Source organism: Trachinotus anak, unplaced genomic scaffold (assembly GCF_046630095.1).
Source record: "Trachinotus anak isolate AG129_WGS33_773 ecotype Australia unplaced genomic scaffold, CSIRO_AGI_Tana_v1 ptg000015l, whole genome shotgun sequence".
NCBI lineage: Eukaryota > Metazoa > Chordata > Actinopteri > Carangiformes > Carangidae > Trachinotus > Trachinotus anak.
Genome location: NW_027273866.1, coordinates 7,105,214 through 7,132,282, shown reverse-complemented (window position 1 = coordinate 7,132,282; position 27,069 = coordinate 7,105,214). Strand labels below are relative to the sequence as shown.

General features: G+C 39.4%; 1 protein-coding gene across 1 annotated transcript; it reads right to left on the bottom strand.

Moving 5' to 3' along the window:
* LOC139633262 (uncharacterized protein C14orf132) lies at window positions 1–26,581 on the bottom strand. Its single transcript, XM_071498823.1, has 2 exons — window positions 26,090–26,581; window positions 1–2,376 (listed from the first exon to the last, which is right to left on the bottom strand). The coding sequence occupies exons 1-2, from the start codon at window positions 26,114–26,116 to the stop codon at window positions 2,140–2,142; spliced, it is 264 nt and encodes an 87-aa protein (XP_071354924.1). The 5' UTR covers window positions 26,117–26,581; the 3' UTR covers window positions 1–2,139.
* Between the last annotated feature and the right edge of the window lie 488 nt (window positions 26,582–27,069).

Below are 27,069 nucleotides of genomic sequence, written 5' to 3'. Positions count from 1 at the left end.
TGTATTGAAACAGAAATTTTAATAGTAGCATGTCTTTACAAAAGGAGCGTTGTGTACGTGGTTTACAACATGTCTAAATATTTCTACATCAACCATTTATTAAAAATAACAGGCTTGAAAAGTCCTTCTTTGAACATTGTATAGGATACTTACACTCATAATAACAACAGATTAGACTAGTGTGTGTCTGAATTTCTCCTTACATGGTACAGTTGATGCAGCAAGCCAGTAGTCTTTGTTGCAGTGTATGAACATTTGAACAGATATTGTGTTCACGAGACAGGTTTAATCTAAAGCACATTGATGTTGTCGTCTAAATCCCAGGAGAAATATTTGTCACTGAAAAAAAAGGGCTCTCTCTTTGTATTTCTGTCTAAGCATCTGTAAGCAAATATATAGATAAGTCAGTTTGTCGGGTAAAGAAAAAACAGTTGACAGATAAAACAACTTGCTGACTTTGAACACACATTGGGGGAAAAAAAACCCAAAGAAAATCAATAGCATCTATTCACTTTTCTTTTGTAGTTTGTGACAAAAAAAAAACTTTGTCAGCAAAGCACAAACATCAGTTGGCAGACTCGAATTCTACCAGCTATAATATTTGTATAACTGTGGTGCGTATATAGCCTATATATTTAGACTGTATATATATATTTGTATCTATTGATGCAGTTGAATGCTTGAGACTGAAAGTAAAGTTACTGTTCCCAATTACGATAATGATTAGTTGCCATGGAGACAGCTGCATCCAGATTGCACAGTAACACAAATCTAATTTACTGAACAGCAGCTTAATAAAAAAAAACTAAATTTCATCTCAAAAAAGGAGGCATCACTTCCCCACTCACACTGGTACACATTTACCACAAAGTTCACTAGAGATCTGGTCTGTGTTACATTATTTCTGGAGACATACATTTAGCATTTTCCCACATCTGCCCTAACATCTGTAATATCAGGAACTTTCATCTTTTGTTGCTGCCATATGTTCTGAGAGATGAGAAATAATAATAATTTACAGGCTGCACTTACTGAGAAAAAACAACTACAGAAGTAATTCGGTGAACAGGTAAAGAAGGCTACATGTGTTTGACTGAATTTGTGCTTCTAGTTCTATTTTGTTAACATCTGCAGATAATATCCATACATAACCAAACAGACCATGACAATACAATTAGATTTTCTAATAATCCCTGGTGAGCGTTACTGTATGTATTTGACAATAAGACCATTCATTTGAAAGGGTCTGACTCAGTTTTACACTAGACCTAATTATAACATCATCATTCACTGTATATAATCGAGTTAGCATTGCGGAAAACATTTTCATGAGCTTTTAAGTGTGTACCAAAGAAAGTCTAATGGCAGTGTCCTGTCCTCTGTTTCCTGTCAGGGGAATTGTGTAGAAACACACTATATACACTACAGATCAGTGTCCATACTATGTTTCAACCACAAATAAGTCCTTAAATGAGCTCTATCGTCCTGGCCCTTAGGGCTGCCTGACATGAAAATAATCCCAGTACTTTCTAAATGTTTTAACATTCACCATCTCTGTTCAGTCGCATAATTAAACAGCACTGGCCTAAATTGGCTAGCAACTATCTGGTGCATGTTTAAAATGGCCCGAATCAACCCGAATCTTAAGCCCCATTTAATCTCCAGTCTTCTCTCTGCATTACAAGTGAGGGTGTTGTCTGCGGAGGAACATGGAAACAAACTTAAACTGAAAGAAGAAAAAGTTCATCCGATTCTTGGTTGAGAGCGCAGGTCTGTTGTTTCTGGTTTTAAGTAAAGAGCTGTTGTACACAAAAGCTTCTTCTCAAACTTTCAGTTGCACCCAAAATCATTTGGTGCAGACAAATGCAGCCAAGTACCAGTCTTTCCAGCTGATGAAGAAATATAGTAGTCTATATGTCATTGTCTAGTATCACAACTTCCACACCCTCCTCAAGGGCCCAAACTGATCCAAAAGCCAAGTGCAAGGGAGAGAGAAAGAGAGAGACATATATATATATATATATATAGAGAGAGAGAGAGAGAGAGGATGTGTATCTGCAAAGCACGGCCTCACTCAGGGTTCCAGAGATTCAGAAAAAGCAGGATGTGTGCGAGTTTGTCTTTGTGAGCAAATCCCCATCAGAAAGTGCAGGCGTAGACAACGCCCACCACCACTATGTTTCCAATTGTGGCGACAATGGCGATCCAGAGCCAGATGGCGTCGCTGGACATGGACTGCGACTCATCCTGCTGGCCTTGTACCGAGGCGGCTGAGGCAGCGGCGTGCACGCTGGCCGAGGAGTTGAAGAGCGAGTGTTCGCCGCTGTAGTCGTCGTTGGGTGAGGAGTCCATGAAGGCTCCCGTCATGACTGGGATCTGTTGGGGAAAGGTGAAAAGAATGGAGAACATAAAAAATATCATTTCAGTTTTAGCACTTGTACCTCTACCTGTGTTTGAAGAGGAGGGTGTGTGGAGAGAAGATGACACATTTTACGGGAGGTTTATTGCTTTTTTCATTCACTGGCTACTAGAGTCATAGCTATCATTAAATTAGAGGGTTTAAGCAACCAGCGTGTGGGGTCGGGGACTAAAACCTCAACATGAATGATGGCTACTTTTTAGAACATATTTAAATGTATTCAATTCAATTCAGTATTTTTCCATGAGAATTTCATTGCCTGCAGTGTGGAGAGGCCGTTGAAACAACATTCACATTGGGAAATAAAATGGTGACGCTTTTTTTTTATGGATCTCTAATTCCCTAACAAATTTCTATAATGTTTCCTGGAAAACACTGTTTTAAGTTTATAAGCAGCTGAGAAATGTCCTTGAAAGAAGCGTTCAATGTGCAGAAAATATATTTTCCCAGCTAACTAAATAAATAAAGTAAATACAATTTTAAAGACTTCTTGGCATCTGAGCAATGGAGCTTTGACTTGGAATCAGAGTATTCTTAAAAACCTATGGCTTTACGGGCCACTGAAAAAAAACATACTTTTTTTTAATGGATGACAATGTTGGTGTTGGTCAGACCACCACTTTTTGGACTGAAATATCTCAACAACTACTGGTTGGTTTGCCATTTGAGCAGACATTTATGGCCCTCAGATGATGACTCCGAATGAATTCAGTGATCCCCGGACTTTTCTTCTTGCGCCAAAAAGAGGTTGACATTTGTGGTTTTGAGTGAAACGTTTCAACAACTGTTGGATGAATTGCCATGCAGTTGGGCACACTCTTTTATGAACCCCACAGGATGAATTGTAATAACTTTGGTGATCCCTTCTCTTCATCTAGTGCCATGCTAAACTGTCTGCTCCATGTCAGCATGTTAGCATGGTCAGTATGTTGATGTCAGTATTTAGCAAGGCTGTAGACTCTTGCTCTCCTTTCATTCAAGTGAGAGTGCAAATGTTTTCAATGACTTTGTATTTGTGTTATTTTGCTGAAAAAGGAGTTATCATTTAAAAACTCGATAAAACAAAACCACTTTACATCTGCCGTCCAGGTTGTGGTATTTACAAAAGAAAGAAAAAAGAAAACACCTTGCAGTTCCAGTGAAGTGCCTTGAGCCTCCAATCAAAATCGTGCTTTTGCTGACATTCATTGCACGTCAGCTTTGTTCCTATTGGTCGCACATTAGCAAGTTTGAGTGTTATATTAAAAGAAATGAGAGGTAACTGAATCACGACATCATTAGTAAAATGGTTACGAGGTTTCCCACACAGACATGCAGAGTCCCAGTCTGTCTCACACACTGCTGAATGTGTGTGTGTGTGTGTGCATGAGTGTGTATTTAGGAAGTAGTGCTTGATTAACATGGAATGAATATTTCAAATGTGGCAAGTGAAAATGATTTATTGCTTGGGACAATCAGAGCCCTGTGAAGGTTAGCCATTAGAGCAGAAGCAACAGAATGCTTTCGTGTGTGTGTGTGTGTGTGTGTGTGTGTGTGTGTTTGAAGTGAGCCTCTATAGTAAGATATATGATTGAGAAATGCATGCGAGACCCGTACCATGCTCAGACTGGAAAACAGACTCTGCTGAAGATAGCTGAAAAACAATGCTAAAAATACCTCAGAGGGATGTGGAGCGCTCACATACACACAAATTCTCTCTTGCTTGCTCATTTGCTCACCTTCACTCCCTCTCACACTCCCACTCACTCACCCTCGCCTCTTATGTACACACAGGCTAATGCAAAAAGATGTTAAAACACACACACACACACACACACACACACACACACACACACACACACACACACACACACACACACACACACACACACACACACACACACACTCTTCAGGTCTTCCCTCACACAGGGGAAAAACACTGTTTAGAAACATCCTGCTGCTCTTTGCTCATTGGCCCCTGGTGGTGAATAATGACATGACACATCCTGTGGAGCGCCCGCTCTTCACATGAGCTTGATGAAGCCAGACAGGCATGCATGAAGTCCACCAACCTGGGTCTCCCTGCCCCCCACCCAGTCACTGCAACTGCTGACTCCTCCTGCCACAGTATATCATAAGTTTCTTTCATCTATTTTTACATTTCTTTCTTTCTTTCTTTTTTCCCCAAAGACTGTGAGCCAATAACAGTTCAAATACTGTATATCAACAATATCTAAAACTCACATTTTTCCATTAACATACACCAACATAGATGTATGTTATTGTCAAGACTGTATGAACAGCTATTGATAAGAAGGTGTAACAAAATTTTTTCTAAATTTATAAAAATCTACAATTTACAAGACATGTATTATTTCATACCCTTGGCTCCTTGTACAGTACAAACCTAAATAGTTGATCTCACTGAAAAAATACCATGCTGTACAACATTTTAACATTATTACCTTTGACTTGAAGAATCCCTAAAATTTAATACAATTATATGAAGTTACCTTTAAAAGAAACCATGCAAAAATAAAAATCCTCTTCACGGTTTTAAAATGTATAGATAGCTCTTGATAGTCTCTTTCCTACATGTCTCTATATATGTTTAGCATCTTTGGTGGGTTTTTGAGATTGGTGTGTTACTGCTCATTATGTGATCATTTCTGATTAGTTCTTCTGGATAGATAATTATGTAAATCAGGAAAAAAAGGACACAAACCTTTTTGCATTGTAATGTTTTATGTTTCTTGTAAGGCAAGTGTTTCACCACTTATACTATATGTCCACATGGGCGAGCGCCTTTATGTGCATGAAACAATGAATAATATAACCTACATAAACTATGAACTAATAAAACGATAAAAAAACAACATTTCTGTTTTATATTTAAACAATCCTCCAGTTCTAAACTCCTGAAGAAAGTTCCAAGAGGTAATAACATTTTATTTTCCTGACACATTGCCTGCATTGATCTGCATGAGGATTTCAGGCAGAAAAAAAATCTGTTTTGTTTGTTATTTTGGTGTCTACTTGTCATATTGAAGGGGCCTCTTTAACCTCTCTCATCAACATGCTGATGATTTGATTTCCTTTTTTTTTTTTTTCACACCACTGTGTTATCTCCAGACTCTACAATGTTGCATGCCTCATGCTGTATTCAAAGCTGCATCTTGCCTAATCTAACGTTCAGTCAGACGATAACTGAAGCTCTCAACCCTGTCTACATTCTTGATATTTATGTTTTATTTATAAGTAACTCATTGTCCAAAGGAGTGAGCTGTTTACATAAATGGGGAAGTGTACCAAATAAAATTAAGTGGATACTGGGAGCGTTTGCGAAAATATTCCGGTAGTAAGCCAGAATCTAAATATTTGATTGTCTGGGTTTACTATTTTTGGCAGAGATGGTGTGCCTGTGTATATACATGGAAATAGGTGTTTCAATTACATGTCAGCATATCATCTTTTTTTCCTGGGATGCTCCTGTATCCATTCATCCAAGCTCACATTTCCCACATAGATCATACACTCGAGGTTAGCGCTTCAAGCGGTTGAGCACTAATGGAACAGAGGGAAATAGCGACCTCAAGAAAGAGTGCCCTAAAGCATCTGAGCACTTATGTGGGCAATGATGGTCATCCCCTATGAATTACTGCCAGGAAACCCACACTTGTTGATGTATATGGATGAGTGAATTCAGAAACAAAGTTATACTGATCAAAGTTTCCTGGAAACCGTAAACATTCACCTCTCCTGCATTATAGTTAACTAAATGGGTTCCTGACTGGAAATGGTTGCTGAACTCATTTAGTAACAGCTCAGCACTAAATTTCAATAAGTGTGTTAAAACTGAGCTTCCTCACCACACAAACTAATCGAAAAGTAAAGTCGTCCTATAAAATAATTTTATATATATATATATATATATATATATATATATATCTTTAGATTCAACCTGGAGTTCAACTGGTTCACAAAGTAAAGTCTTTATTGTTATATTTATATTGTTATTGTAATATAGAAGAGTAACAAGCAGTAATAAAGCATCAGCTTTCCCTCTTATGTAGAACAAAAAAAAAAAGCAAATTCGACTTTTTTTTTACTCTGAGTGTGAACACAAGTAAGTTGTCCCACATTTTATGTCTCTATCTAAAATTTTGAAAACAGACTAGACCAGCATCTTGTGATCAGTTGTGAGAGATTAAAGGGTTACATTTTGAAAAAGATGAAGCCAGATTAACAAAATAAAAGCATGTATGAGAATACAAAAAAGAACTTTACTGGCAAATAACAAAACTGCACATCACAGCCATCATCCGGTAAGGAGTGGGAATGACAGCTAACCAAATCATTATTATATGATCAATTAAATTAACATAAATACGGGTTAACAACATTTAAGAAGGGTGATCACAGAGAAATTTAAAAGACAGAAAATTATGTTCTTAACTCTTCAAAAGCTCAGTTTTCCCCTTGTACCATGAAATACCAAGCTGGCCTTTTTTTTATATATTTATACACCCGAGAGACTGTTTTGGAAAAACTCAGCTTTTGAGATATTACCAATTTCTGTAAATGTCAGTAGACTTACAATCCCCATAAAGAATGAGGGTAAAGGATAAAATTAGTGCATACACATTTTCGGAGAAGAAGCTTGTTAAAATTAAAGACACTGAGAGTGACGTTTGTGGATTATCCAAAGCAACAGGACAGTGTTGTTACAACGACATGTAGCCACTGAATTTTTCAAGTTTAATTTTTCACTCCTCTGAGCAGCATGACATGGTCCACTCCACTGTAGCAGAACTCTCAGTGCAGTTATCTGTATGGCTAAATATCACTTAAGGCAAGTGGCTTTTTTTGTGGTATGACCCTTTAAAACTGATGTTTACATCCACATTAATAACCTCCATGGATTATTTGACCAAACATAACCGAAGTTTGGATTTGCCACCTTAAATGATGAATGAAATGAATGAGGTTACAACAGGAACAACTGGAAAATAACTCTCCTCCAATAACCAGCACCAGAGGAATCTCCTGACTTCCACGCCTTCTTGGCTGTGAGTGATGGTTCCACCTGTGCAACATCCCACACAGCAAAACCCCAATCTACTGCAGACGACACATTGGAGATCCTCTCCCTGTACAACTCCACCTGCTCTCACAGCTTTGATTTATTCGTCCCAGCTGTTCCTAGAGCTGTGCCATCCTACACGGATGATCACAGTAATTGTGAAATAGAACGGTCTGTAATTGCCTCCTGTGGGATGTCGCCACCAGGAAAGTGCTCAGTGAAATGGCTTTGGAACAAACAGTCAAAACCCAAATAAATGTGTTTGGATAGTTGACAAACCAAAACATATACCTAACCACAAAAGCACTCAAGCATGGCTGTCAGGACAAAACCAGACTGAACGAAATGGTTTCTGCGCCCAGGGACAATATGAGGTCAATCTAAAATCTAAGTCAATACTCATGTCCCCGTGAAGAACAAACTTCAGGGTGTACTCAAGAAAACAAAGTGTATTGGAGAAAACAGGCGCAGAGGCAGACCCCTGCAGTGTAAAGAATGGACTTTGTGCTTGACATCGCATGCGCAATTGATGTAAACGTTGATTTTCTCAGCAGTCACAGCCATTTGTGCTCTATTGACTACAGCACTGTCTGGACAGGTGAGGCTCTCACAATGCATCTCGGGGCTTTACATTTGCCTCCACATGATGCAACCCTCAGTTTTGCAGGCTGCTGATTTTACTTCTGTTTTGATCACACAAGGCTGCACTTTAAGAAAGTTCTGCAGCCTCTGGAAAGTACTGATTTGAGCAACTTTTTGCTTCTGGGTTTATTTTGCTTTGATATGAACAAAACAAACGCCCTGCTCCCAAAAACAGCACCCCAGTTTTGGTATATTTGAAAGAAATGCTTTTTTTTTAAAGTCAGTACTAGGCTTTTTCACTCTCCAGGGGAGTTTTACAGCTTGCAGCACTACACAGTACTGTTAATACCTTACAAGTTGGCCATATTTGTTTTGTCATCAGATTCCTCTGTCTCTGTCTGAGAAATAAACTGTGACTCATATTGGCCACATTTTTTACTTTTCTTTTTGGAAAACCATATATTGCAATAGCATGGCTTTCTTAATATTATGCCTTTTTTTCCCCACAATAACTGACGCAATACTACCACAGTTTCACAGAGTTATCTTAATAAAACAAGCCGGAGTGACAAAGACAGCACATTTCTATGACACTTCACACTTTTTGTGTGAATCGTCTGTGAGCCATGAAAATACTTTATTACACACTTCACCCTAAAGGTAAATAGGTCTGTTTCACAGCAGACATTTTGACTTGTCATAGCAGGGAACGCACAGGTTTTACTGATAACAGTAACCATAGCTCTGGTCTAGTCATGTGCACCACTGAGCTACGACAGTGAGACAGTGAGTCAGCATGGACCACACCAGGACCCTGAAAACCGAGCAGCTAAACGGAATTCAGCCATCATCAATTTCACCCGTGCTGTTCCTACTGTGTCATGTCAAACTGACAGGAGAAGATATAAACAGGGCTTTTGTCTGCAAGCTCAAAGCAGTACACTGTGGCTCATCCTGCAGCAGCTGCTGAAACACACACACACACACACACACACACACACACACACACACAATCTAATTGCACACAGATGTGACTTGTTGTTCTGACGAGCTCATTGGCGTCTCACTGCCTCAGTGCTCAATCACCACCCTGCTGCACAGGTGGGCGTCACCATGTAGATGAAAACATCAAAAACGAACATGCACTGCTCATTTAATACACACTGAGAAATATTTACTGTCCGACGACCACAATAAGGAGAATGAATCCTTGTTATTTTGCATCATCACTGACAGGGGTGCAGTGCATCAATAGGCACTGTGGGATTGTTAGCAGAGAGTAGTCCACATGCAATCAGCACTACTTTCCATTGTAGGAATTTTAGAGGGAACAATATGGAGCAGAACATCTTACTCTCAAATAAAAAAGTATGACGGTAAATGGAAGTGACAGGAGAGAGATTTCAGTCACAGTCATACACCTTACAGAGCTCTCAGCTAAAATAGTGCACACAGTGATTCCCCTAAGTACTGCGCATTGTAAAAAAAAAAAACAGTGTTACAGAAAAACTCACAAATTTACATAAACCAGCATTTTTAAGTTGAGCTTCTTCATTATCAAAGTTTAAACTGTTTACATTAAAACTTTGCCCCACTTTTGTTTACTTTTGGCCCTGTTTTTTTTTAAACAAAGTCAGACTTTCAAGCAATAAAAAGTTACATCACCTCAAATTCTCTTTGAGGGAGAATTAAAAAAATGTCAGTACATACAATTCATGTCACGCCAGATCAGGGAAATAAAATAGGATTACAGTATTGACAAAAATCAGAGGATTAATCTCTGATATGCAGTGGCCAGCAGAAAAAAAAGTAGCCACTCCTTCTACTCGATAGCAGCCACTCAGTGAAAACATACTATACTGTAGCATATTGACCTAGTCATGCCTTAAATCTGGAGGGAGATTTACAGAGGTTTTACGGAGGCTTGTTCAGCCAGGCAAAAGTGGTGAGACCTCTAGTTTCAGGCCTGATTCCTGCTGGTCAGATTTACAGCTGTGCTTTCATTGATTTTCCCAGTCTCAGCAGCCCAGCAGCATGTTTTAATAAATCTTATAACTCAATTGAACAAGTGTAGCCCAAGTGATCCACGCTTGACGCCCTGGTCAATCTGTCACCTCAATGGAAATTCTGCAGCACAGAGGAAAGTTTATTATACTTCTTTGACATCATGAATGATACATTTTTCTTCTGGGGTGTTCCTGACCTCAGTGTGACATTTTTGTACAGTATCTTCACTCATAGCTTTACAAAAAATATGAATAAAGAATTAAGGCTTGAAAAAACACTTCTTTAAAATATGACAAGTGGAGGAAATAATGCATGTTCACATCTGGGACTGTTACTCATTCATATGTGCTGCTACTGTAATTACCAGCTGCGTGATGACCTGAAATATGAGCCTAAATTCAACAGCTATGAAACATTAAAATCCACCAGAAACAAAGAATGATTTCTTATTCCTGCCAGATGATCGCTGAGATGCAGCGATCGTCTGGCACTGCATCAGCTGCCACAGGAATCTGTGAAAAAGCGAAAGACAGAACAAAAATCATTCTCTCTCTCTGTCTCTCTATCTGCATGTGTGTGTGTGTCTGACACATCTGGGCATCTCTAAATGTCTTTTTGTCCCTGTGGCTTATTCTTGATACATAAATGTCTGCAGTGCTTTGGTCTGTGATTCCCCAAGCTGCAAAACCTCAGTTCACACGGGAATAAAGTAAGAAATCCTAAAACTAAACGTGACAACTGTCGTGCTTAGTCATCTGACAGAGGATGAGGAATAAGTAAAGCTGGAAAGTTAAAAGACGTTTATGTCCTGACAAGAAGACTGTTTTTTTTTTTTCTTTAATCTCCCCGTAAATGCACTGACGGCACCCTGCTTTGCTCCCCAAAACAAGGAATTAAGAAGCTTAGATCACAGATTAAGGAAAGGTTGTTTCAAAACCTGCACTGAAATACATTAATCCACTTTATTTTGGTATATTTTAACTTGATGGATTACCCATTCATGTCTTCATTTCTAGATTATTTTCAAAATTTCCAGAAAAACGCCTTTTCACCAAAGCTAAGGATTCTTTATTATTCATATGAGCAGATATTTTAAATATGTATAAACCAGATTATGTGCAGCATGTGTTTTATGGTAAAGTTTACACCAAAGAACACATCATGCTATAGCAAAGGGGGTTTCTTGCCTTGCAATGTCACACACACACACACACACACACACACAGCTGAGTTTCCTCATGTATTTTACATTGTGAGCAATTTCAATTAAAACACACCCAGTGGAGTCACATGGTGCCTCCTCAGTGGCGGCCGCTAGTTACAGTTATGATGGGCCACAGTGGAGGATTTTTGAACGAGCTTCCCCTTGTGCCAGGACACTAGCAAACGGTCATGTAAGCAAGGCAGGCAGGAAACGCACAAGAAGGATCGGTATCATCTGTTTTATTTCAATGTTCTGCTTGACCACGTTAGTGACGTAGCACATACACTGCCTAGAACATGTCAACGGTCTGCCATGAATTGGTCTATTCTCTGTGGAGTGTCTCATGTTGCAGAAGCCTGGGGGTGGAGCTGACGGTGATCAGGAAGATTCAGCCCACCTGTGCTGGGTACCCATTACACTATATGAGCATGTGGCAGTCAGTCTGTCTCTGTTTGTCTCCCCCGGCTTTCACCTTTTTTTTTTTTTTTTTTTTTGTGTCTTGGCTGTATTTGTTTTTTTTTTTGCTTATATTCTCTTCATTAAGTAAAATGCATGTATTTTAAGTCACAACTCCTTAAAGGTCTCTTCCTCTTTGACCAACCTCGAGCTGAGCTGTGACAAATCGTGTTGGGTTTAGAAAGCTTGCTGCTTTAAAACCATATGAACGATTGCAAACGGGCAGTCAAGGTCACAAAAGCAAACCAATACCTTAAAAAATAGAATCTATGAATTGGCCTTTTTGTTGTTGGGGTATTCGTTTTCATTGGCACCTTGAGCAATTTTGCTTGTGTGTTCAGTCTTCTAACAAATGAAGTTTTAAAAAAAGTAAACTTCTTTTTGTGACATACAAGCTTGTAGGCAGACACCAAAGTACAGCGGGGAGAGCAGCATACACATAACTCAGATGCGGTCTTTTAAAATTGAATAGATTCTTTAGATAATACAGAATTGAAAATGAAAATATTGCATATGATAAGTTGTGTAAGATCGCTTAGTGAGGGGGAGAAAAAAAAAACAGTGTTCTCAGTGTATCTGTTACTGGTGTCAGCTGCCCCTACGGCTCCATCCATGCCTGCTCATTCACTGTGCAATACAGAGAAGTTTCAGGCATAGAGATGGAAGCCCTTAATTGAATCTCCACTCATGTAAGACTTCAGGGTGAGGTGCAGTAGTGGGTGGCCCTGCTCTGCACTCACTGTACAGAGCAGGCAGAAAGACCCCAATCTACTTTGATCTCTGAAGTGCACGGCAGACGGCAATAAAATGAAGGGACGTCTCTGCCTCTTTCGAAGAGATGATGAGTAGCTTTTCCTCAGGGCCTCTCTAGCTGTGTGATTCATACTGCCGCTCTGTCCTGCTCATGTGTACACATCCTTCAGTCAACCTCTGCCATTTCTAAATAATCATTAGTAGAGATAATGATTGTGACAAATTGTGACGTCGTGCAAATCGCTCCAGTGGTTGGTCGCTCTGGAAATGGAAAAACTCAATCATCATCTCAGTCTCTTGTTTTTTGCTATTAAACAGCCACATTTTTATAACTCTAACTCTGAATCACTGTTTGCCAACCATCTGCGGATAGACATCGTTTAAACACCGTTTTCAACTGAAATCTGTGCCACTTTTTGCAAACATTTTAAACATCAAAAGTGAGTGATAGCACAGAGGGATGCTTCCTGCTTTGGGGGCAGGGGGTGGGTGGCGGGGGGGGGGGGGGGGGGGGTTAATCCACTGTCACAGCTAAAGAAGCAAAGGGTGAATATATCCAACAGCGCTTTATAATGCTAAAACTGTCTTGTGCTCGACTGAATATTTCCACCATCTCATCAATATGCATCTCCTCTGGATCAGTATTGGTAAAGATGAAAGCTGTTGTTCAAAGGTTCCAGTTGCATTAAACTCCAAGCAACATTGTCTCAGCTAACGCACAAGTAAAATTTTAATCAATGTATGTCTTGCTCACCGTTTAAGTATATTTCAATGCAGAGAGAACAGCATCAGCAATATCAACAAAAACACTGACTTCACCCTCCTCAAATTCAACTCATGTTGCTTCTCTCACTTCAAAACCCCAAGAGACTGAGGAGAGATCTGTGCTCACTCCTCCATGTCCAGCCAAGCCTCCGGGTCATGGTTTTAGTCCCGGATGCCAGACCTCACTTTGCCATCCACTGTCTCTTTCAGCTGTCTCTCCTCTGACCTCGTCATCACTGGTCTCAAATCTTTTTTCCTCCTGGCTCCCCGAGGCTGCCTTACTCACTGCTCATCTCGTGTAGGCTAAAAAGTCATCTCAAGAAGTAAAACACCTCAGTCTCTCCCCCCCACCCCTCTTTTTTCTGAATCATATGTAGTATCATGTCTACTCACTGTAGGCATATGAAGTGCAGTGAGGAATTTTTATGACTAATATGGCAAAGAAGGCTCACAAAATTCCACCTCCAGCTCTTCATTTCATTTTTTTCTCGTGTTTCTGTATTTATCAGACAGTGGTCACAGGGACCATATAGAGGTTCTACAGTTGTCTCTTATAGCATGCATGTAATATGTATGATTGCTGCGCTAAAGTCAATCTAAATCATTGTGCAGTGCAGCATCTGCTTCATCTTCATCAGCTTCTTTCTCTTTTTTTTCCTGGATAATTTGTATTCACATATCTCTGCCCTGTCTCATTAGCTGAGAAATATAGAAATTAACATGATATGTATTCCTTTTACACACAGCAACTTGTATTGCTTTTGCCTAACTGTACAATTACTCTACTGGGAAATGTGAGTGAAAGGTAGCAGGAGTTATTCATTAATGATAGCCAGATGGAAGGAATTCTTCTCCCTTGCACAGATACACTACATGCAGTATGCATGCACACAAGATTGCAGGCACACATACTGTATACAGACATCATTAAAGTGCTTGCAGTTCTGCTTCGTGTAAAGTACTTGAAATTGTTTGTTTATTAGAGGTTTAGAGGTTTCACAACTTTTTTTAAATAAGTTCCAAAACCACAAATGTGACTCAAATGCTAAGCAGTAGCACCAAAATAACTCTCCACTCGCTTCTCTTATACTGTTATAGTCTTGTATGTGTGGAATGTATCACCAGAATAAATGTACTGTGAGCGCAATATGTTATTAATGAAACTCCCACCTCACTTTTCTGATCAAACACCGCTGATCTTTCTTGTTGTTCACCATGTGTCAACCTGCTCTGCAACCCTCTGCTAGTGCTGCAAACTACCCTGTGCCACCACTCTTCCTGTCAAATATAAATTGGGTATAACATGTTTCAATTCCTCAGAGGCTCCGTCCCTCCATTGTTTGTTTTTAACTCTATTTCTTACATATAAAAGCTCCTTTACAATTATTTTTTACCATAGTCTGTTCCCCCCTTATGTAATAGCCTGCCTGCTGCTGTCACAGACTGTCAATCTCACGGAGAAACATGATTAATTATCCTCTCTGTTAAAGCTAAGAAGTTGTATCCCACTTCCATACTAATTCTAAACAGTTTTTGTTCTGTTATCATAGTGGGAAAGAGACTAAATAAAGCACACTTGAAAGAAAGTATGCATACTAAAAACAGCTTGTCTCAGAGCAATGCACAAAGGAATGGAAGGAGGAGGTGGTGGTGGTGCTGCAACAGCTCATTGGAGAAACAAAAACAGGTCATAAATCTTTGAAAACATTTTGTCTTTTGAAAATTTGCAGTTAGATGTCTGTCAGTCTACATTTTACATCTTATCTTGTCTTACCCTACACACAAAACTACATTGATTTCTTGCATACTAACTGCAGGAACAGTAAGGGTGTTTCACAACTGACTCATTTGGTAAAATTTAAACTAGCTTTTAGGTCATTTGGGCCGGTGAGACAGCTGTCAATGAAATTCTGGTGCGAACTAAACAACTGGACTGAGATAACCTCAAAGTGTGGGTCATGTTCCAGCTCCAACCTAATTCTAGTGATGTTTGTGTGGTTTGAAACCACAGCAGACCAACCAAGGATTTTTTGACAAGTGATTTTAGGATGAAATAAACAATTATTAAATAAGCACATAAGGATCAGTGAAGCACTGTATGGCTTGTTTTTCCCACACAGTCAAAAAACAATTCAATGAGTGAGTCACTAGAGGTTTATATGAAGTCATTTTAACACACCTTGGTTTGTTTGTTTGTCCCTGGTATATAGTACATTCAGTACAATTAGTGTATATAGTACTGAACTTTACAGAAGCACAATGCATTCACTTTAAAAAAAACTTTAATGAATTATGAGATCTCATTATGATCTCATTAATTCAAATTCAAAATTCAGATTCCATTTTTTTTTTTTTTTTAGGAAAACTTTTCTTAGTATTGTATTTCAGTACTTCATGTGAATTCATATAAAACAGTGACTCACAAAAGTATTTGCCACAACCTACATGGCTGACAATTTTTCATATCTTTGTTGAAGCTTTGATGAGTCCAATGTTTTCTACAATGTGTAAATTGCCAACAGCATAACAACACAATGACTGTACAATTAAATTAGTGTGTCACTGCCTATACTGTACCGCTGCAGGTTGGCATCAGCATTTATGAATGGTCTCTGTATGCATTTCCCCCGTGGGAGGAGGGGGAGGGAGGGGATGTTATGAATTTGTCACGCGTGTGCCATGTTGGCCTAGTTACAGTAATGTTTTCAGATACTGTAACAGTTCAGAGCGGCTCCCTCACTCTGCTTGTCCTCAGTCCTGAATGAATGATTCTTACAGTATGTTTTTGTGTCTCTGTATTTGCATATATGTGTATGTACAGTATGAGGCATCGAGGAAAGACATGTTTGTTTGTTTGTTTGTTTGTTTGTTTGTTTGTTAATGAATAACATGACAATACATGTACATAACAGCCTTATCATCATATGTGAGTTATTGCATTGCAAAGGGAAATCATTCATCTGATTACACACACACACACACACACACACACACACACACACACACACACACACACACTTGCACTTATAGGAGCTGAATTTATTGTTTTGTGCCATCTGTCCATAAATCACTACTATAGATAAATAGATTTCTGTGCCTTTCACTCTCGGAGATAGATATATATCACAAGCTGGGCATAAACATGGATCCCTGCCCGTTTGTGTGTGTATGTGTGTTTGTGTGCACGTTGGGAGCGTCACATAAAAGCGAACAAGACTCTCAGGTGTGAAATTAATCAATTACAACATGTTCACAGTCTTTGATTACTAATTGCAGCGATAAACAACATCATTGCTCCTAAATGATACAAGCCTTTGAATGTTTTTTTACACATGGGCGGGTGAATGGTAATCCTTCACAGCATCGACCCTGTAGGGGCTGGGAAGTGCTTACAGAGTAGCTGTAAGCCCAAATGGATATGTGATGTACATGCTGCACACCAGATTGTTGTGTTGCACTACAGGTTGCAGCATGAGGAAGCCTAATACTCGTTCAGTCATTTTTACTGAAACAAAATCCCTGAAATCGTGATGAAAAACTCATGATGTGATGAGGTGTTTGCTGCTCCTGTCAATAGCTCAGGGGCAGAACAGCGAAACACAACAGGAACAGAGAGACCATAGATCTGTATGCACTACTGAGATTGGTGCCTGGGACTAAGTCTTTGTTGAATGCAACATCGGGGTATTTAGCTTAAATACATCCCAGCATCTGCAAAGGAAAGCTTTAAGCTTTAGCTGTGAATTGATTCACAACTGCTTGCAGGGGTAATAAAATATTCATAATTTAAAGAAAAATCAAAGTTGGTCTACTTCTTCACCACTCATGCATACCAGCGGACATTCCAAATGATTTCCATACGTAATACAGCTGACTGTACTGTAAGAACCTGATACATCATCTGGGCATTAAAGTTGCATGCACCCGAAACGAGGAGGTCACAGTCAGATTTGCTTCATATAAAACATAGGCGTTAACAGAGGCTTGGCTACTGCTGTTTGACAAAAATAGCCGCTATAAAGCTGATGATGTGAAATGTCAAGGAGCTATTTGCAGACAGCATCAGCAACCCATTGTAGTTGTGAACAGAGGAGGGATTCATTTACCTTTTGCAAAGTACATCAGGAGGAAATTGGGACCTAGTCCATTTGCCTGAATAATCAGATGGCATATGACACAGATGAGCTATGAGACTGAAATACAGTCACTGATTTCTAAAAGGAAGGGTATCACGTAATCCAGGAAAATGAGATGCTGTGCTGTTAGTCACCAGGATGTCACACTGAGACTGTCACTGAAACCTTTAATGATGCCCTGGACTCTAAAAAGGGATTTTTGTCTCAGGGCAACAGTATTTCTTGGGCAGTGAAGGTACATTATGTGCGATAACTTCAGCTTCTTTGCAGATTGAATAAGAGGTGAGTGGAAGGGAAAGGAGGACCTGTCCATATACTAAGTTGTTTGCTTCAGGGCAGGGCAGCTAAGGTCAGACTCAAAGAGTGAGATCCAGGAAAACAGATCAAATCAAAATCCAGTTTTGCTGTTGGTGTTATTATTATAGAGCCATTGTTTGAGGTCACTTGGGTTTTAAAGCTGGAAAGAGGTGAACACTGAAATCAGTTGCAGAAAAAAACTGAACCAGACTTTCAGTTTCCCAAAAATTTGTAACTGGAAAACAATCCCACCCCTTTTTTAAAATATGTCCAGGAAATTTGGTGTTCAAAACAAAAGGAATCATTCGTTCTTGACTATTTTGATTGTACTCAGGGGGCAATTTATTAAAATTGCACCCAGTGATAAAACATTTTAACAGACATATCCTGGCAAACTGCAAAAGCTGCGCTGGAGAATCACTACATAACACACTTGTTTAGTTTTATTACTTTATGTTTAGCATTCTAACGAGTCCAAAAATGCATAATCATCCCAATAAATTACAGCAGCCATGATGATGTTTAACTACCATCATAATTCATCTCTGCTTCCTCCCTGATAGTGTGTAATCAGCTGCTGCCATTCAGCATTTCAGCCACCTTCACCAAAGCAACACAGCCACCCACTACTTAACTCTTCGTAATTTCCACCTGTGTTTCTGTTTCATCAAATGAGCAGCTCATGAGCTGAATTCAGATTTGCATTTTATGTGAGCCTAAATGGCTAAAACGTCAGCGTGGAGCTTATTTTTATGATGAACAGGCTGAGCCAATATTCATCAAAGTCTTACCCCAAATCATAGCTCAATTTTATTCAGAAACATATCAATACAAAGGATGGAGCTGCTTTGAAATTATCTCAGGATGGGTGGAGAATAGATTATTTATGTAGAAATACATAATTCATGCCTGCTGAATATCACAGGCACTGTTATATAGGAAGCATCATGCAGTTAGGGAGTTAGGTCTATCAGGGAAAGATGTTATTACTTCATACTTGGCTGTCACAGTCCATTAAGTCTCCCTTTCATTCTCCCCAGGACTTCTTTCAATATGCAATCACTCATTTCAGGTGCAAAACAGCTGGGAGATGTTTACAGTACAAACATGTTGTAAGATGAGTTGACACAGAGACCCGGGGAAATTATGCACAGTAATGTGGCATCTGAGTCACATTATTTTCATCAATCACTGGATTTCGTCAACTGTTTCTAACCAGTTACTTACAGTTCACTAAGCCCCGCCTCCTTTAGGTACACCTGTGACGCCATCCATTCTCGCAGAGCCCATAGGCTACACAGTTACAGTGATAATGAGGGCAGATTTAACAACAAGTGTGGGTCCTTGATTTCAGATAAAAGTAGACAAAAACAGATGTCAACTGTCAGTTTTTCTGGCTGACATGACAGCTGTTGTCAGATTTTAGCAGCTATAGCTAGGTTACTATTTAAGATAATGTAACTCCATGAGCTGATTGAAAGCACTGTTGCTTAAATTTTTTGTTAACATTACTATCTTGACCCATTTACCAAGCCTGCGATGCACTTTCTGAGGCTAAAGCTTGATGTCCCAGGCAAAACTTTAGCATCCTCAACAGTTGATGATCTACGCAGATAGGGTTACCACCCATCCTATATAATACAGGATTATCCCGTATTTGAGTCCTGTCAATACAGGGCGCAATTTGTCCCGTATTTTCATATAGGCTACGTCATTGCATTTATAAACTATGTTCTCAAGGTGCTGTGAATATTGACGTCCCTTATTTCTTCACACAGAAGGTGACCTTACATGCAGAAGACATATAACTAAAGAAACATGTAATGTGAAAAATGTAAGATTAGACTGTTTAGTTTAAAGTACCTGCTTAGTTTTAAAGTACCTGGACAAGCAAGACAGATATTCTTTATATTTGTTGCAAGAGAAAGGCTTGTAGGATAGGACCAAACAACTTGTTAAGACAGAGCCACTAATGTTAGCATGATGTTTGATATAGTGGCATCCAGGACTGGCTCCTGCACAGTGGAGAAACAATATACACTTGTTACACTTTTTGTATCATAACCTGTAACCCCACAAAATAATGTAGTATGAAATCCCCCCAAACTTGGAAGTAACAGTGGGTTGCTACTATATGTAGTAAGCTAGTTATTTAAACATGCTGACCTTTGTGGCTTATTTTAGAGAATGCAAATACTAAACTGTATTCCATATATCCATTCCTTACTTTTTTTTCTTGGACTTGGTTAAATATCCTCAAGTCTTTATATACTGAATATCGATGTTACTACAGCCCCATAAACACAACTTCAACATGCAGAGAAATCTGAAGCTTGATGGATCTGCTGTGCCTACTTATTGTTGCTAAGCCACGACTGGAAAATCGCTGTTGGGAGGAGGGGTTTGGCAAAAAGTCCGCTGGTTACAAGACTGTTTGGCACCTGCTTCAAGAGTGATCATAGCCAATAACATAGACCTGCAATTTCCTGTTGTCTGGCCAATTGTTCTCACTGAGAGCATGAAGATTTCTCACTTCAACAGGAAGAGACTGAACCTGGTGCTGCTCATTCAGCACAAGCTTGTGCAGTAGCAGTGACTCTCTTTTCAACATCGGCTACTTTTTATCAACTAGAAAACATAAACAGCAATTTTTTTAATGAGTCTGTGGTTTGATTATAGGGGAGGATGATAAAAATCATTCAGCCAAAGCAAGCCAAAATAGAGCACATTGTGTTTGTTCTGAATGTCCCTGCCTCCCGTGCATTCTACACTATCTCTACATGAGGTACATCCATCAAGTGAGAGTAAACTATGAAGTGGCCCTGCTGTGAGGGGCCTGACCTCTCCTTCAACCCTGCAGTGAAAATCATCTATTAAAGGAGATGTGTCAAGCAGGGTTACATCTTCCTTACTGTAAGGCTTTCGGTACATTTTCCTCATTGACAGGGTCTGCTTTTTAATGTCGTTTACTGCCCCTTTGCAGCTTGTAAATGTCTTCAAATGCGCAAAGACATTTACAAGCTGTGTGAAATCACACATTCATACCCTATACACAGAAACACACACACAAAAAAAACTATTTTACAGTCATTGTGGTTTGATAGTTAACACTATTCTGTCAATTTTAGATTGATTTATAAGACTAAATGGCAGATAAAGTATGAAAGGCACTGAGATGAAAAGGCTTCAAATCCTCAAATAGCCCGTCTTGGAAAGCTGCTAAAAATAGAAGTAAGATTCACCTGTTTTTCATCTTTAAAGCATTGATTTTTTTTTTTTTTTTTTTTTTTTTTTTTTTTCCTAAGCGGACACCTTCTTCTAATTGATTTGTGGTGATTGTTATTCCTTCAGTCCATTTACAGCCCCACAGGGTAATAAAAGTAGAAGGCAGAACTGGGGCTATTCCAAGTTTTCACTATCTCAAGACTACAGCTTTCATATAAAACCAATCGCTGAAAAAAAGAGACAAAAGACCAAAAGGCAAAATAACTCCTTGAAATGAAAAGGCTGGTGTGCCATTATTACACTCTTCAAATAAGCCTCCACTATAGAGACCAAGAAATCTTTTTTTTTTTTAAGGGACAGTCTGGGCATAAACAATGCACTGCTAACATTATTATGTAATTGAATTTTTGTATGCAATTGAGAACAAAGATGGTCTTGATATAGGCCTTGTGGTGGCTGCCATTTTGAAAACTGTGTTTAATAGGAAAATAATCTCATCTATGAACTATTCAACTTGCATTTCCCTCTCTAGCTTCATATCATGGGGTGGTAATGCAGTCTTTCTCTGATGTAATGCCAATTAGATCCCAGTAAATTTGGTCCAGTTGCTTTATTTTGATCTTTATAATCAAACTAGCTGTAATCTCTTTGCACATTGCAAATAAATGCTGGTTTTGACTTGTATGGGAGTGTGTGGAGCTGACTGCAATTAAACACATCTACTAACTTCAAATCATCCTCTCTGATTGTATTGACTTTCTGGCACTTATTGTTTGTCCTATCATTTGGCACCAAAGTACACCAACGTATATCTGCCAGTCCTGTCTGCCCCTGATCTGGTGCTGTGGGTAAATACAGATGGCTTTGTTTGTGTTAAGGCTGTCAAACGCTCCCCCCTTCCTCATCCTTTCACTGTCATCTGTACCCGCGAACATGAGAGGAGATGGACAACCCTGTCAGGTAGAATGACTCAGAGCCACATCTTCACTGAATAAGTAATTGTGCAATGAGAAATGCTCATGGCCTGTCATGAAAAGACAAAACATCTTAAGAGAAAATATGGAAAACGACCTCTAGTGTCTCATTTGAGTTAGTCTTCCAGACATGAAAGTAATGAAAAGGAAATAAAATAAACACAGAGCTCTCTTAACCTTCCGTCTGTGCCTTTTCTCAAGCATGGGATGAAATGTTAACTATAGCACATTTTTTTTAAAAAGGTCTATGCATGCATACTCATGTATCCATGCAAAAGTGAGTCAAAGGCCAAGGCCAGCGGGTCACTGTATCGGATAGACAGAGCCTTAAGGGTTTTGCTGCCCTGTGTTGCAGATCTGTCAGCTGAGACTGGCAAAATGCCCAGGATAGCTCTGGAGCCTGTCTACAACACATCAAACTTGACCTTAACATCAGTTAGTAACTGGGGAACACATTGGCTTAACATCTGCCATTTTGGTAATCTGGACAGTCACAGCCTGTGCCTGCACAAGTTACAAAGATGCACACAATGTGATTAACCTTCAGCTGTTGCTCTGACAAAAGAAATTCATAAGTGAGAGCAAATTGAGAATGAGTCTTAATATCCATATCTAAAGAGCTGAGGGAAGTTGTCTGAGACAAAAATTTTAAATTAAGTGTATTTGAAAAGATAGAGAGCAAATCGCCTCATTGCCTACAGCTTAGTATTCAGGAGCTTCATTGTGATCGTCAACTATTAATCCATGTTTTGCAAGGCTTCAGGATGCCACCACTTTCAGCCTAATGAAGTATGGCCTTTTTCATTTCAAACCAGTGAGGCATCGCTGGCAAATGCAAATCAGTCACCAAACAGAGAAGCGTGCATATTGCTCAGCAGAGAGCTATTTCGCGTATTGCTATGAAACTGTATCTTTTTCAACAAAAATGAGAGTGAAAAATGCAGCAAAACAATGGCCAATTATGTTACCAGTCTGAACTGGTATTCTTGTAGATCGGTGTAAGTGAAAGCTTTAGTTTTTTCCAGACATTATGCAGTATGTGTGTCGCTTATATCCCAAATGAGTTTAATATGTTCTCTTCAATAACTGCAGCAATAACAACAAATACCCCCCCAAAACTATTCATTCTTCATCCTGTGCTGCAGGGAGAAAATCAGTAACGAGCTCCTCTGAGTTGGACTTAAAAAACTTTCTCTGTCTTTAGCAGAGAACAGTTATGGCAGCATCCGTCATCTTTTAGAGACAAAGTGATGGTGAAGGGTCCAATGATTTGCAGGCGGCAGGGCTACACTGAGATGGATGGGCAAAAAATAATCCATTGTGAAGTCAATCTTCAAAACTCCAGGGACATTTCCCTGACTTCATTCACCGTCACCATTACAGAATGACTCAGGGCACTGGAATGAATTTCACCTCCGTCAAATTAGCCATTAGTTCTCTGAAGGGGCTGCTTTCTTGTGGAGAAAGTATGTGGATGCTGGAAAAAGGTGGACTGGAAGAGCAGGAGTGAATAGGGATGAGGTAATGGAATAATGGGGAACTGGAAGCAAACCAGAGCCATATTTAAGACAAGTTATGACTCCTCGCACAAAACAGCTGCTCCACAAAATGTCATTTGAACATTTTATTACTAGAAGCATACCTATACAGTTTAACTGCATCCACCATTTTGTCAGACCAGTGACCAAGCAAGTCTGTCATCTACTCTCCAAATGCTCTTTTTGGCACATTATCTGTAGGTAACATTTTATTCTACCTGATTTGTGATTTGTTATTTAGTAAAGTATAGCGTTTCTGCAAACAGTTCAGTGCTAACCAAGCTAGCCACTGTGCACACTGTCTGAAGCTCACATGTTTCTAACAGGCCTACGACATTGTAACTGTTAAATAACTGTAAAAGGCTAACTGCAGGTATTTTAGTCTTGACTTGAACTCTTTCTGTACTCTTACTCTCTCGTAGCATGAATAGGGCTGCCACTAACGAGTATTTTCAATGTTGACTAATCTGCCTATAGTTTTCTCCATTGTTCAAAAAATGGTTTGTCTATAATCTGTTGGCATACTTAGACTGTATATGAAGATGACACCCTCAATTATGCATTACTTTAAGGCTTAAAAAAATTCAAACATGTGCGTTACTTAAAAATTCACCCCCTTACAGCTGTCACGAAGTGGGACATAGAGACCAAAACTGGTTTTGTACCAGGCTGTAAATAAGTTTATTTCTGCTGTAAACCCGGACGTTTTAACATGGGAGTCTATGGGGAGTGACTAGCTTTTCGAGACGGCCTCAAGCAGCCATTTGGAGAATTACAGTTTTAAGCACTTCCATGTTGGCTTCATTTCTCAGCTGAGGAGGTTGCAGTTTGATGGCAAATAATGAAAAATGTCCATCAGTTTCTTAGACCCCAAGACAATATCTTGAAATGTCTTGTTTTGACTGATCAACAATCCAAATCCTAAACATGTTCCATTTACTATCATAGGAGACTGAGAAATCCAAAAGATATTCATAACTGAGAAGCCAGAGGAAAAAAAAATATTTGTAGTGGAAAAATTACTCAAATGATTAATCAGCAACAGTTTTGATATGAGATTAATTTTCTGTCATTTTCCTAATCAATTAATCAACTAATTGTTTCAGCTCGAAATGTTACATGAATGTTTACGAGATTAATTACTGTGTTGTAGTGTCCTATCAGGACTTAATGTTGTTTTTGATTGGTTATACTTGAGTGACACTGTAACTAATTTCACAGTCTATATTTAGTTTCATTGTTGCTGCACACAGTCATTTTACAGAGACTTTGTTCTAGCTCTTGTTGACAGGATCTCATGTTTTCTGGGTTGTAATAACTTTCATAAAATTTGCTGTCTAGTTGTGTTTTCATTGTTTCGAGAAGAACTTGAAAGGTCAGTGGCAGTGTTTGACCTTTTTATTTTAAGTATATTATGTTTAGTTTTGTGTATTGCTGTACACTTAAACATACAGTGGGCAGTAGAAAGTTCCTACATATGAACCAAGTCCCAACTGCCCCAGCTTGGTGGTTTCGAACACTGTGGTATTCAGCAACTGTGAATATGAGTGACTGGTTCCCCACAGCATCTCTAACGGGCTGAGAGGATTCTGCCTCCTCCGCTGTGCTTCGTCATTTGCTGTCTGGCTTCTGTGCACTGCTACGCAGCCAAAGTTTTTAAAAACACAAGACACGTCCTTGAAGACATTGTATCACAATTGCACAGTTTCCTTCATCATTCACTAAAAGTTTATACAGGCAGGGTGAAAAATGCTGACTGATTTGAGGATAGGCTTCATGCTGTCTGTTATTGCTCCAATTCTCTTTCAATCAGGTTGTCCTGAGCAAAAACACATTCTCAGACGGCTCCATGCTCTAATGCATTTCTATTAAGGGGTCCTTGATTTTAAAAGATTTGGCTCAGTCTGGCCTGTGCAACAACCATTGGCAGCAAAGATAATGCCATGAACCCTTTTAATGGTTGCTGCGCACAAAAAGGCAAAGTAGATGGCACCAGACAAACCATAAGCAGCCAGACACAGAGAGATGAGGGCAGAAGACCACAGCTGCTAATGAAAACAAACCACTTGTGTGAAACAGATACACAATAACACATGTCCTCCATGAAGCCAAAATCAATTGGGTGTAACATATTCAAATGTATTGCTATGGAAACCATCACAACTGAGCATCTGCACAAGTAACACAATATGCCACATGGTCTTGGTCCAGTTAAACTGGTGCGATTTATCCAACAAAAATAAACAATAGTGTGAAGTCAAAGTTCAAATTGTGTCTATCTCAGTCCTCGCTCTAGTTTCTGACAGAATAAAAGTATGTCCAAAACCTTGTGATCTACAATAACAACTAAGGCCTAATAAACTTTGAAAAGACAACTACATCGCTGAAGGACTGCAACAATAGGTAATCTCACCACATGCACTGCAATATACATTTGCTTCTAGCAGCATAATGGGAATCTGCATTGTTTTTTTCAGCTGGGAAAACATAAAAAAAAAAAACCATGATGCTGTCTGTGATGATCAACAGTGTCCAGTCGTTCCTGTACGGTCTTCAAATGCCAAAGCGCCACACGAACTTGTTGACCGGCCACGCCCATGGCATCAATGTGCAGAATGGATTTCTAAAAAGTTCGGACGAGCCAAGAGGAAGCTGAGGGAGACGGACTCACCTGCGCGGCCATGAAAGACAGATCCATCCTGCTGCTCCGTTCAAGCCGTTCAATGAAGGATGCAGACGTGCGCGGTCTCTGCTCTTATTCCCCGAAAGAGCATTTGCTTTTTTTGTTTTTTTGTTGTTGTTGTTGTTGTTGTTGTTGTTGTTGTTGGTTGTTTTGTTTTTTTTTTACTGATAACAACAGCGTCTGTGCCAGATGGTGGACTTCATGTGAGGAGCATGTCGAAGGATGAAGACTCAGCAGAAAATGAAGGGAAATAAAACAACAACAAAAAAAAGCAGAAGCGGAGCGAACGAAGGAATGAAGAGATGTGGATGCAAGGCAGCGAGAGGGAGAGAGAGAGAGAGAGAGTGGGAGAGAGAGGGAGAGCAGTGGAGGAGGCTGGGGAGCCGGACTGTCACATATAACGAAGGAGGTGCAAGTCACTCTCTCTCCCTCACTCACTCATTCATTGTCGCTCTTCTCCCTCTCTGTTGTTTCCCTTTTCTTTCTTCTGCTCCTCTTCCTCTCTGCCTCCCTCTGCCTTCTCCTCTCTTTCTGTGGTTTCCGTTTTCTTATCACTTTATTATTTATTTATTTACTTATCTATCCATCCATCTGTGCTCTCTCCTTGGCGAAACGTTCGGTAAATGGCCAAAAGTATGTGGACACGTACTGCATCTGTTTTACAAATCAGTGGATTGCATGTAAGGAACTGCCCGGGCCTGGTTGTTCTCATGTATTAATTCGTGTCGCAGAGCAAAACGTCTGTTCACTTTCTGAAAAACCCAAGAGGTGTCTGAAGAAACGTCCATAATCCAGAAAGACTCTAACTGTCTGGGTGAAAAAATGTTGCTGTGTGCTGCATGAAAAGAAAAGCATTTTTAATGGCATATGTCTGTGTACAATTTGTATGACATGAACCAAAATAAAAATTTTATTACCATTGTATTATTGATGTTACTTTCTATTTTTGTTTTTCTATTTTTATTTCA